This window comes from Anopheles coluzzii, chromosome 3 (genome assembly GCF_943734685.1).
Source record: "Anopheles coluzzii chromosome 3, AcolN3, whole genome shotgun sequence".
Classification (NCBI taxonomy): Eukaryota; Metazoa; Arthropoda; class Insecta; order Diptera; family Culicidae; genus Anopheles; species Anopheles coluzzii.
In genome coordinates, this window is record NC_064671.1 from 64,114,962 (window position 1) to 64,128,647 (window position 13,686).

Below are 13,686 nucleotides of genomic sequence, written 5' to 3' on the forward strand. Positions count from 1 at the left end.
CAAGGTTTTTTGTTTGCTTCCCGAAATTTTATGGATGTTTCCCATAGTTTTTGAACCATTTCCACGATTTATTTGGCATTTTTAAGATTTTTTCAATCAATTGTAGGGATTTCCAATCGAGAGATTTCCATGATGAAATGATGAATAATTTGAGAGACGAGCCCTAGAAATTACGGAAACCATCCCCATAAATCATAGGGAACCCTGTCTTCTTCTTCTTCGATTTGGCGTAACGTCCAACGCAGACATACCGTCCTATACAAACTTTCGAGACTTTATTCAATACCACGCAGCCGGATAGTCAATCCTTGCTACGGGGAGACGGTCCATTCTAGGCTTGAACCCATGACGGGCATGTTATGGAGTCGTCACTAGAGTTGGGCAAAACGCACAAAAAAGCGGAACTGGGTCCGGACGATTCCAACAAATTTCGGACCCAGTTCCGAAGGGTAGGTTCAATCCAACAAGCCGGAACCGCCCGGAATCGTCTGGAATCGTCTGGAATCGTCGGAATCACCCGGAATCGCCCGGAATCGCTCGGAATCGCCCGGAATCGCCCGGAATCGCCCGGAATCGCCCGGAATCGCCCGGAATCGCCCGGAATCGTCCGGAATCGCCCAGAATCGCCCGGAATCGTCTGGAATCGTCGGAATTCCGTTTCATTTCACGTCATTTATTCAGTGCATAACCTAATACAAATAGATACAAACAGTAACACAAGATGCTAGCGTCCATATCGAACGATATTGAGGAACTCAGTGCGCGACATTCCTGGCTTAAATGTACGACAGACAGCATTGGCATATGCGCGGCGGCCGGAACGTGAACTTGAATCGTCTGGAATCGTCGGAACAGTCGGAATCGACCGGAATCGGCTCTACTATTCACTACTATCGATTGACTACGATTCCGCACGATTCCGGACGATTCCGGTTGATTCCGGGCGATTCCAGCCAATTCCGGTCAATTCCGACTGTTCCGACGATTCCTGACGATTACGACGATTCCGCACGATTCCAGACGATTTCAGACGATTCCGGACGATTCCGGACGATTCCGACGATTCCGACGATTCCGACGATTCCGGACGATTCCGGACGATTCCGGTCGAACTAGCGATTCCTTCTCTCTGCAATCGGAATCGGTATCATACTTGCCGGAACCGGAGCGGAACCGTGGGTGCGATCCGCAGAACCCATCTCTAGTCGTCACTGCACCACGTGCTGTATGTATGTTGATTCCCTACATTCATTTGCTGGATTCAACTCTCTCACTTACTTTCGCTACCTATACATCTCTATCTTCATCACCATCACTATACAAATGCATCTAATTTTCTAAACTACACATCCCTGCTAAAAATTCCGAAATTCTGCAGGCGGGTATGTTTCGTCGACCATTACGAAAGCAGAATCAGCTACTCAATCGGAATAAATACTATATCGGGTCAAATTTGCAAAGGGAAAAATTTACTAACCGTTCCATGACTAAGACAGCTCAAAGTACAGTTCTTGGTGCGGAATAAAAAAAGGGCTAGTTCCACGACCAATAGATTTTCTGGATCAGTTTTTAGTTTGATGTGGATTTAAATAAATTCCAGCTTTAGTCCCCAGACTCCAGCTTTAGTTCCCAGACTCCAGCTTTAGTTGTGGGTTCAGGATCAGTTCCAGGATTGTTATCGATTCAACATCAGTTCTAGATCTAGCATAAATTGAGGATCAGTTTCAAAACCGAAATGAGATCAGGATCATTTTAAAACTAGCAATGCACAGTAGTGAAACAATTTTACTAAAAAAAGAACCATCTGTTCTACACAAAGCTTTATTTGTTTGTTAAGTCTTATCTACTACCATACACTAAAAACATGTACAGATTATTCTTCTGACTAAAACGACCAAGAGACCAGCTTGCTTTTGGATGCAGTATAATGCTTTTGTCCAAAAGCGTACGGAACTATAGCGTTCGTTCAGCTAGTTTTCCCTCCAATACTGAAGGCAGTGCTGCAAATGTAACGGAAACGCAAATGAATAATCCTTTCCATTTCAACAAACCGAACTGCTATCACACTTACCTCTATTCCGCTTCCAACTCACCGTCCACATTATCATCGTCACAAATGTACGTTAACTGTACGTTCTCCTCATCCGAACCCTCCATCTCCTGGCCCTGCTCGCCCTCACCCGTACCATCGGTCACGTACGTGTCCGTCTCAAACTCCAGCGTACGGTTGGCGCTAATGCGCGGCTGGTTCACCACGATCGTATCACTCAGATGGCCCACCTCCTGCATGTGCGTGTACAGATGCGATTTGCGCATAAAACCGGCACCGCACGTGACACACTCGAACGGTTTCTTGTCACTGTGCACGTACCGGTGCGCATTGCGATTGTCCTGACTGGTGAACGTCCGATGGCACACCTCGCAGGCGTACGGTTTGATGCCGGTATGGATTCGCTTATGCTTTTGAAAGTGTTCCGGATAGACGAAGGTCGCGTGGCAGAGATCACACTTGTACGGTCGCTCACCAGTGTGCATCGCCCTGATGTGGTAGGTGAGCAATCGGCGCCGTTTAAAGGCCGCATCACATCGATCGCACTTAAACCGTTTGTCATTCAAATGCGTCATCCGCCGGTGCGAATGAAGATTTGACCGTTGCGCAAAGCTTGCATCGCACATATCGCACGCAAACGGTTTTTCACCTGCCGCAAAAAGAATAGGCGATACGAGCAAAAGAATTAAGATTATTTGCTTTACAAAATCGTCCACGTTTCCCTCCAACCTTCCCTTCTTTCTTACCTGTGTGAATACGCTCGTGGTCTAGCAGCTCCGCCTTGCGCGCAAACTTTTTGCCACACTCCCGGCAAGCGAACGCCTTATCCGCACTGTGTATCACCATGTGCACGTTTAAATTGTGCTGCGTGAAGAACTTCTTCCGGCACACGGCACACTCGTACTCGCGCACCGCCCGATGCGTCCGCTCGTGCTGTACCAGATTGTGCCGGCTGTAGAACGAATTGCCGCACTCGTTGCACACGAAGGTGCGGGGACGCTCGTTGTGCGTTTTCTGGTGCACCGCTAGCGCATACTTGGAGGAGAAGTCTTTCGCACACAGGTCACACTTGTACGGTCGCAGCCCGGCGTGCTTGTTCATGTGTACATCGTAGAACGCTTTCGAGGTATACTTCTTGTTGCAAACCTCGCAGCTCCAGATCATGTTCGTGACGTGCGACGTTCGCGGGTGCATTTTACGGTGCAGCTCAAGGGCGCGCTTGCTGGTGAACGTTTCGCTGCACACGTTGCAGCTTAATGAGACGCCGCGTTCCATGTCCTGATCGTCGGAGGCGCTGTGTTCGGCTAAATGGGCGACGTAAGATGGTTTCTGGAAAAATATGACATCACACAACTCGCACAGGTGCGTTTGTTGACCATGCTCTTCGGCCAAGTGGTGCGCCATGCTTTTCAGACAGTCCGCCTTAACCGGATCGTCCGTAGAGCAAACGGTACAGTAGTAGTCGGTTCCAACTTTAACGTAAAACTGTAGGGAAGTGAAATATTGTTAAGATTGTTTGGCGTTGGTAAGTTTGGTATATTCTCTGTTCTCTGGTATATTATTCCGACCAATAGTGATTGGAAATTAAAAAAAAAAAACAGAAAATAACGGAATGGAATTGGTAGGTTCACGAGGTTCGAATACAAAGATAGGATGGATTTGGAACATTTCGATAATCTACCGTTCCGACTGAACCTACCGTCCTGGCAAACCTACTAGGATCAGAATTTTAAAAATCAAATAAAAACCCTATTTCCTATCCTTACATTTGAGGAACGGAATGAACCTACTGACTTCGCTTCCGAACGCGCATCACTATTGTCCAATCATGTTTTAGATATGATTTGCTAACGACAAACGTGGCCGGAACAGTAGATGTCTTGAATAGAGGTGTGCCCAAAGAACCAGAACCGTACGATTCATTCAGTTCATTCTAAAGAACGAACGACCTACGTACGCGACAGATTTTGCGGATTTCGCCTGCGTAACTTTATGTAAAAAATAATTGCTTGGTAATATTTTTATATGAAGTCTAACGTTCGATTTCGCAAAAAAGCCATCGTGTGGAAAAAGTGTAACGCAATTAACGTATTTAATGTTTAAAACTCGGACCATAAATTCAAATCCATCATTTTGACGGTTTCTTTATCTGTTTCCCTTTTCAATGTGAAACATTTAACACAAAAGAGAAGTCGATGAAATAATTCATCTTGAAAACATACATTTCCTTGACAGCCACCGCTTCGCTAGTTGACAGCTGCCGCTAGCGATATAAACAAAACAATTCACTGTTTTTCCTTCACGAAGCAATTAGCACGATCGCTGCTTCCGCTCCGGAATACCAACTCACACCAATTCGTGCCAACCATTGCGTGAAACGCCTAATCTCCCCGAATGGGTTTCGTACAGCGCGCGCTCTTCACCTGGTTCATTCTGCTAGTGTTTCTGGTGGTGCTCTGTCTGCGGCTCGAAAACCGAATCTACTGGAACTGGTTCCTCGTCTTCATACCGCTATGGCTGTACGACGTGATACTGGTGGCGTGGGCCGTGATCGAAATCGTGCAAAGGCAGCACGCAAATCGGCTCATCTCACTGCACCACTACAAGTACTACGTGGTTGGGATAGTGTTGAAAATTTTCTCCCAAATCACTATCTGCCTGAAGCTCGAGTACAAATCGATACCGATGTACGTGATGATGATTCCGATCTGGATGTTGCTAGCACTGCTGATCGTTTTCGTTGGAACGCACCTGCAACCGAAACCGCGCTCGATCGGCTCGAACCGCAGCAACCGCCAGTCGGCGGGCGTATCCTCCTGAGGGTATTTGAAACTTCGCGTATGCGAAATCGAACCAAGCGCTACGGAGTAACAACAGCAGTAGCAGGATGGCGATGGCGAATCCTTTCCGTAAAGAAGTAGAGGAAACGCGAAAAAAAAACAACCGAACCGTGTCGGTAGCAAGACTTCAACAAAAATAGCTGTATATTGTACCGTTTCACTATTGTAACGCTTTTTTAAACTTAAGAAAATTGTACTAATGCGTTTGTACTGTTAGAAACCAATCTCATAATGTAATAAATTACTCTTTAAAACAAACTTTCCATTCCATGATGTTAAAGAACGTAAAATGGTGTATAAAATGTAGTTAAAAGCGACTCACCGGTTGTAAAGGTTCCTCCTGCTGAGATGGTGACGGTGAACGCGATCTGGTCACATTCGCGTTTTCCAACATCAGCGAGGGGGATGACGTTGATTCCCCAATCTCATACGCCTCGTGTGCGCTGATCTGCGATGCACTATCAATAATCACATCATCATACTCTAACAAATTTCCAGCATTGACACTTTCCAGCGCCTTCGTTACCGTCTCAGACTGTTCTTCCGTATCACTGAGCGTTTCTATGACGTCATTATAAACGCAGTAAATCGATGTGCCATCTTCACCAGCTACTTCAACGATTGTTTCGTTCGATTCTAGCATAAACCGGTGCAGCGTTTCCTCTTCGGACAGTTCCTGACCAACGGTTTGCGTGTCGTCAGTATCAATTGGCAGCAACTTTGAGGTGGCTTGCTCTAGCTTCCCAATAAGTGACGCTTCTGGAGCGTTTTCCTCCATCAGTGCCGAATCGATCGGCTGCAGCTGCTCACTTTCTTCCGAAGGAGGTGTAAACAATTCTTCCTTAATATGCCCAACCGGATGGGGAGTTTCTTCTCCCAGCGCAGCTGTGGGACGTATTAGAGAAATGGATGGCATACTTCCTTCATTTGATTCTGTTATCGTTTCCCACTCGATACCCAATTTGGGCAGCTCACTATCAAGCTGCTCGCTGGATGAATTAAGGTGTATGTCATCCGGGTTCAGCGCTTCCATATCGCCAAACATATCTTCCATCGAAAGCTGGAAATTACACAAAAAGAATAAAAAGATAATTCAGCTTTGTTTAAATTCGCTCCTACCACCACAGCAATTACTTACAAAGTCCTTGTTGAAAGTTTGGAGATCATTTTCCAAGTTGCCACCGTCTTCTACTGCCACGAGGCCCTCTTTCAGATCCTTTTCCGTCAGGCCGGTAAGCTTCATTACGGTTTGATTGTAGGTCATCGTTAGCTTTGTCCGTATGGCTTCCATGCGCTGAACGAGCGAATGATACTCGAGGCATTCCATATTACAGTTCACACAAATGATCTGGGAATGGCACAGTTCCGGCGTTAGCTCGATGTCTAGGATGTCGCCCAGAATCTTTGCCCGCGATAGGGACTCGTCCGGCTCGGCAAACAGATGGTAAAAACCATCCTGAAGGGCTGGGAAGTGGCACAGATAGCAGTACGGATAGAGCTGTGCATCTTCGTCGACCGGGACGGGATCGGGAGCTGCGTCTTCCGTACTCTAAAACGAAAGTCAATTGTAGCGTTTAAAATTCAGCATTTAATTGAACGCAATACGTTCTCGATAGATGAAAAAATGTTACAGATATTAGATTATTTCTCCTTACCATCTTGAGCAGCAGTAGTTTGTTTACGTTCGGCAAATGTGTGTTTGACAAAGATTGGTCTTTTTGACGTTTCTGCGGCCGCGGGTTTGACAGCACATGGTTCTGTGAAATATTTCACACGTGGATTGTTTACGAACGTTGAAATTTTACACTATGGGTCGAGATCACGAACGGTGAAAATAGGAATTATTTAATTTTTGCAAATAAAAACAAAAACCGAGTTTTATTTATTAGAATAGAAAAATCAGAACCATCTCGAGAAGATGTCTATTTGATTACGAGATAACAGAAAATAGTATGATTATAACCGTATTTTCGGATGTACACAGATTAAACTAAACGACAGCATTATTCGGAATCTGCTCCGGAATCAGAATTAGCTCCGGAATCGATATCATAATAGCATCTATAATTGGAATTAGCTCTGGAATGAGAATCAGAAGAAAAAAGTAAAGCTCCATAGCTTCACTGATTTGCTCGATAGATGGCGTATTATAACTCATCATTATACAGATACGCTCGGTAATCCGCACCTTTTTAATCCGCACGCGGTGAACAGTGTTCGATCTAAAGTAGTGAACTATGATTAAAAAAAAATAATATTATCAAGTCAAAACGTCATTCGAAAGTCCGCACTCAATCAAGTGCGGATTACCGAGCGTATAGGGTAACTGTAGGGTAACTGTACCAGTTTTCGGCAGGCTAGTGCAGCAGTTTCACAAAAATTGCTCACACATCAATATTTTTCATTTATTTTCGTGAAAGTGTTGTTATTCTGGTTGATACCCAAGTGCCACAAATCCACTAAACGACCACTAAACGGCTTCTAAACGACTCAAGCACTCTACCTAAACGGAATATAGAAAGACTTCGTTTAGCAGACGGCAAACGACTCATGCATTCTAAAAATAGCGAAAAAGCTGGTGGCGCTCTATGTTGGTGGGATACCCCAACCAGTTGAGCTTCATCGCTTGGAGGAGAGCTTTCTCATTTCCTCTGTACTGTTGTATGGTTTCGCATTGAAGTTATGCATCGCTAGAACTAGAACGGCGATACGTTTGTTTAAATACTAAACTCCAACGGAAACCACCAGCACTGAAGCAAGTGAGATTTGAGTAATGGTCGTTGGTGTTGATACCCACGTATCTGACCACACGACCATTCATTATAGATTTTTGCTCGGAAAGTTAGAAGGCTATATATAGGTCATGATAAGATGAAACTGGTCGAAACACATTGCAAGAAAAGGATAGCAATATAATAATCAGTTTTAATACGCCATCTATTGATCAAACCAATGAAGCTGTGGAGCTTTCATTTTTTTTCTATGGATATTCAATTTTCCAGTCGTTTAAGCTTAATCTGTGGCGCTTGGGAAACTATCATAGTATGTTACAATATTTTTTATTTGCCGGTTCAAAGCCCTGTTTCATAAATACTAGTGAAAATGCAAACATTGATTTTGCTCCTATTTTCGGCAGTTTGTTCCTATTTTCGGCAGGCTGTGTTCCTATTTTCGGCAGCGCGAATACGGGTCAGAAAATGTTATTATCAATGTAAATATGTACAAAAAAATGTTTAAAGCAATTTAACACTCTTACTTTCCTAATACTGATGTTAAAAAGCACTTTAATTATTAATTTTATGTTGCTTATTTTGGCCCGTTTTGACAGCCATTTTGATGCGACGTTTAAACAGAGCAGCCATTGACAGTTTGATGGTTATAGCGTACGGTGCGAACTGGCTTACAAATATTTATTTTTCTCTTAAGTTAGTGCATTGTTTGTCGTAAAATTGGTGATATTTGGTACAAGAAAGGTCTTATTATGTGTTGACGTACGCATTTTAGTGTCCTGATCAAGATTTAAAAGAGTATTCAGCCAAATCCAAGGTGTGTTATTGTTCCGAGTTTCGGCAGGAGCCCACAACATTGAGCTGTCAAAAATGAACATTTACTGTGTACCTATTTTCGGCAGCATTTAAAGTGAAAAATGTTATGTCTACGTTCTCAACTTAACTTGACGGTAAACAAAACATAAACAGTCTCAGATTATAAAACTTATATCTATTACAATGAAACTTATATTCTACAAATCCTTAGACGGAGACCCGCTCACGTCTATCTCTCGGCTCGGCTCGTGGGGGAGTGACCTCTTCGTGCTTGCTTCGTCTCCAGGTGACAGTCCCTGTCACCTGAGAGAAGGAGGCCCATGCAGCATCTGCACCTGTAAGGCCGTCTACACGAGGGCACTCCCCAACATCCCCCCTACTTTAATACGGTTTGTACATAGCCATCCAACGCGGCGATCTTCGTGTTCGGGAAGAACGGCGTAGAGGCTGCACTGGCATCGCAGGCTCACTATGCATGTCTTCCGGGAATGTTTCCGAACGTATGGCAATCTCTCTTGATGGTGGTGGACAAGGAACCTGCGGTGTTGGCGAGCACGTAGCTGCTGCGCTTGCTAGTGTCGAATCGGACGGTTGCGCGCAGACATTTGGAGCCGGGTCTGGTCTGGTTATAGCCACGTTACCATCCATCAAGATACTCATATCCAAGGCACGTTTAAACGGTGTGTATGTGCTGGAAGAATTTGCAAGGGTATAAGAATTAGTGTAACGAGGATTTAACTGATTAATATGTGACCGAAATATTTTTCCTTCTTCATCGACTACTTGGTACATGACCTTCCCCATCCTGTCTTCTATAACACCTTTTTTCCATTTCCATTTGTTTTGTGCAAAGACCTTCGCGTATACCAAATCACCTCGTTTGAAACAGCGAACGCGTTGTTGAGGCACGGGAGATTCTGGTTCAGACTCGGGAGGTATACGAAGCAATTCCATGCAGGTACGCATTCTTCTCCCAAGCATCAGTTCCGCTGGTGATTTGCCGTTTTCTAACTGCCTATTGGGTGAGCTTCTATACATCAATAAGAAGATGTCCAGTGACTCTTGGACCGATGCTCCTCCCTCGCTGATTTTTTTTAGCCCTCGCTTAAGAGAGTCTACGAATCGCTCCGCCTGTCCATTCGACTGGGGGTGGTAAGGAGCGGTTCTAATATGTTCTATCCCGTTTGTGGTACAGAATTCTCCAAATTCCGCACTTGAGAACTGAGTGCCATTGTCACTAACTAGTACATTCGGCATACCCAGCCTTGCGAATAATCCACGTAAAATACGAATCGTTGCTTGAGTCGTGATTTTGGTCGTTTGCACTATCTCTGGCCACTTTGAGAAAGAATCGATTGCAAGGAGATAATAAAATCCATCGATTGGTCCCGCATAATCCACATGCACTCTTTGCCACGGAGCAGACGTAGTGGGCCAGGCTATTGGCGTACTATGTGGAGGAGATTTTGCTGCTGCTGCGCACTGTGGACACGACTTCACTAACTCATCTATTTCCGAGTCTAAACCAGGCCAGTAAACATAGCTTCGCGCCAGTGACTTCATACGCTGTATTCCGGGGTGTCCAAGGTGTAGTTGTCTCAAACATTTCCTACGCAATGCTTCTGGAACGACCAATCGCTCTCCGAATAAGATGCATTCTCTAAGTGTGCTTAATGCTTCGCTTCGTGTCTGGAAGCTTCTCAATATTATGTCGTTTGATTTTCTCTGAGGCCAACCTTCCTGAATGTACTTTGATACTTTTGTCAACGTAGGATCTCTTTTAGTTGCTTCCCTAACATCGCTATATGTTAGCGGCATTGCTTTAGTTACGTTATCTATAATAGCATTCATGTCATTGTCTAATTCGATGCTCGCTATAACATAATCTTCTTCTGGGTGCTCGTGTTCTTCTATCAGTCGGGACAATATATCAGCGTTACCAAATTTGTCTGTTGGCACGTACTCAATTTTAAAATCATATAGCAGCAACGTTAAAGCCCAACGCTGGAGCCTATTTGCTGTGTAAATTGGTATACCTGTGCGTGCACCGAAAATTCTTAACAGCGGAGCATGATCCGTTTGTAACATGAATCTACGCCCATAAATCATGCGGTGGAACTTTGTAACAGCAAATATCACGGCTAAACCCTCGCGATCTGGCTGACTGTAGTTCATTTCTGCTTTTGTCAATGCTCTTGCTGCGTGCTGTACTACTTTCTATGGGTGTTTTTTCTATCATTGCGCTATCCATTTTCAAATTTAGTACACGTTGGCACTCTTCCGTTAAATCTTCAAGGCGTACCTCCGGCCGGTTTTCTATTTGTGAAAGAAGTCGAGTACGAATCTCTTCGTCGCTTTCGTTCCGTAACCCGCACACGAAGATGAGACACTTCAGTTGTTCTTCGCTTATTTTGCCTACCTCAAAGTCCACACACGCTCTGTTCACCCGGCAAGCAAAGGACAGATAATCCTCACTATATGCTTTAGTGGTATTCAAACACTTATAACGTCTTCTCAAAACGGACTCTTTGCTGCCAAAAAGAGCTGTGAGCTTCTTTACGGTTTCGTCGAACGTGTAATCGCGAGCATGTTTTGGCAAAATAAAACTGGCATATCTGTTGTACTCGCTACTGCCCAACTTCCGAATTAATAGCCGCACTTTTGCTGCATCATCGAGCTTCGAAGCGTCCTTAGCGAATAAATCTTCGTATCGAGAGAACCAATTCGCGAAGGTAACCCTTTCCTCTTCGTCGAAGCGAAACTCTTTTATATGACCACTAAGCGAATCTAGAATTTGCTCGTGGTTTGGGGCTGGCGATGATACAAGCGGTGGTTGTGAAACATTACCTTCACGATGAATTAAAAGTAATTTGTTCACTTGCGTTTGGAGTTGCAGCACGATTTGCATTACATCCGACGTTCCCGGCGTAGGTTGATGACCCGACGTTCCTGCAATTTGCGATGGCGGTACACCATTCTCGGCTGTTGGCATCTGAAATGGCGGCATCGCTGGCACTGGAGCAGGATTTGCCGGTCCTGGAGGCAAAGCGTGTTGAAACCATTGCTGCGATTGCCTACGCTGCTCATCCGCCTCCTGGTCGCCTTGACTGTTCATTCTAGCCTTTTTTCGTCTTGGTGGTATTTTTAAAAACACTTAACGCGAACGCACGTACACGAATAAATAAATAAATACGACGCGCACTACGTAACTTCGGGTTCCGAATGTTGCTTTTGACGGACACAAAACAACACGATCACTTTAAAACTCGTCGCCAGTTGTTATGTCTACGTTCTCAACTTAACTTGACGGTAAACAAAACATAAACAGTCTCAGATTATAAAACTTATATCTATTACAATGAAACTTATATTCTACAAATCCTTAGACGGAGACCCGCTCACGTCTATCTCTCGGCTCGGCTCGTGGGGGAGTGACCTCTTCGTGCTTGCTTCGTCTCCAGGTGACAGTCCCTGTCACCTGAGAGAAGGAGGCCCATGCAGCATCTGCACCTGTAAGGCCGTCTACACGAGGGCACTCCCCAACAAAAAATAACCTGTTTATCGTGAGTTTAAAATTCCGAACAAGTTAGAATAAATTAAATAAGCATAAAATCTTTAATATACACCACTTTTTCATTGTTTTACTGTTCTGATTCTCTTAATCACAAAACCTGCCGATCGATTGGCTGACAGCAAAGCTGCCGAAAAAAAGCACAATTTATTTGATATTTTGGAAAATACGTAATGAAATGGTGTGAAACTTCGTATGTGAAAATCAAATAATTACACTTTCACTTCAAAATTGTATTTTGTGAAATTTTTTACCGCATTTGTGCAGAATTTCACGTTTTTAGTTACCCTGCCGAAAATAGGTACACTGCCGAAAACTGGTAGGGTAACTGTACCAGCCAATCGTTCGGCAGGTTTTGTGATTAAGAGAATCAGAACAGTAAAACAATGGCTGGTATTATTGAATCCGTTCGTAGCGGGAACGTACGGCACTCACATGAAATTTTAGAGATGGCAACACATTTCTTGAGCCCGCTCCCAAAGTGTATGAATATCAGGTGGTCTCGTCCCATACAAATTGACAACTAATTTCGAAATCAAAAAAATCTCCTTTTAACAGAATGGGTGAAGTGAATTTCCATAGGAACCGTTCGCTTTGTTCTTAGCAACACATACGTAGTACACATTGGTGTTCTCATCGACGGCATTATTTTGATCCAAAAATGGATTTTAATTAGTTCAGATTTGGTTTAGCTTACAGTAACATATTGGGTGCTTTTTAAGGTATTTCAGTGCAAATAACGAAGATTCTAAGATTGTTTGTGTGTAAGGCAAGTCGTCAGAAAGCTTGTTTGGGGAAATGTTTTCACCCATGTTGTCAAAAAGTGACGTTCAACTTTTGCTATAAAAAACAGGCTATGAGACCACCTGATATTCATACACTTTGCCCGCTCCTACAACGCCGCGGTGAATAACTGTAGCAACCATCTAGTACGTTAAGAAAATGAGTGTCGGGACGTACGCCGCCGCTACGAACGGATTCAATAATACCAGCCAATGAAAAAGTGGTATATATTAAAGATTTTATGCTTATTAAATTTATTCTAACTTGTTCGGAATTTTAAACTCACGATAAACAGGTTATTTTTCACTTTAAATGCTGCCGAAAATAGGTACACAGTAAATGTTCATTTTTGACAGCTCAATGTTGTGGGCTCCTGCCGAAACTCGGAACAATAACACACTTTTAATATGGCTGAATATTCCTTTTAAAATTGATCAGAACACTACAATGCGTATGTCGACACATAATATGACCTTTTTTGTACCAAATATCACCAATTTTACGACAAACAATGCACTAACTTAAGAGAAAAATAAATATTTGTAAGCCAGTTCGCACCGTACGCTAAAACCATCAAACTGTGCTCTGTTTAAAAGTCGCATCAAAATGGCTGTCAAAACGGGCCAAAATAAGCAACATAAAATTAATAATTAAAGTGCTTTTTAACACCAATCTTAGGAAAGTAAGAGTGTTAAATTGCTTTAAACATTTTTTGTACATATTCACATTGATACAAACATTTTCTGACCCGTATTCGCGCTGCCGAAAATAGGAACACAGCCTGCCGAAAATAGGAACAAACTGCCGAAAATAGGAGCAAAATCAATGTTTGCATTTTCACGAATATTTATGAAAAAGGGCTTTGAACCGGTAAATAAAAAATATTGTATCATACTA

General features: G+C 43.6%; 2 protein-coding genes across 2 annotated transcripts; one reads left to right on the forward strand and one right to left on the reverse strand.

Annotated features, from left to right (window-relative positions):
* Nucleotides 1-1,783: 1,783 nt before the first annotated feature.
* LOC120958271 (zinc finger protein 37-like) lies at nt 1,784-6,644 on the reverse strand. The gene is made up of 6 exons (XM_040380954.2): nt 6,546-6,644; nt 6,029-6,439; nt 5,213-5,950; nt 2,797-3,535; nt 2,072-2,699; nt 1,784-2,000 (listed from the first exon to the last, which is right to left on the reverse strand). The coding sequence occupies exons 1-5, from the start codon at nt 6,546-6,548 to the stop codon at nt 2,074-2,076; spliced, it is 2,517 nt and encodes an 838-aa protein (XP_040236888.2). The 5' UTR covers nt 6,549-6,644; the 3' UTR covers nt 1,784-2,000; nt 2,072-2,073.
* On the forward strand, nt 3,543-5,148 carry LOC120958272 (transmembrane protein 60). Its single transcript, XM_040380955.2, has one exon. It carries the CDS (start codon nt 4,445-4,447, stop codon nt 4,868-4,870), a length of 426 nt encoding a protein of 141 aa, XP_040236889.1. The 5' UTR covers nt 3,543-4,444; the 3' UTR covers nt 4,871-5,148.
* Nucleotides 6,645-13,686: the final 7,042 nt, after the last annotated feature.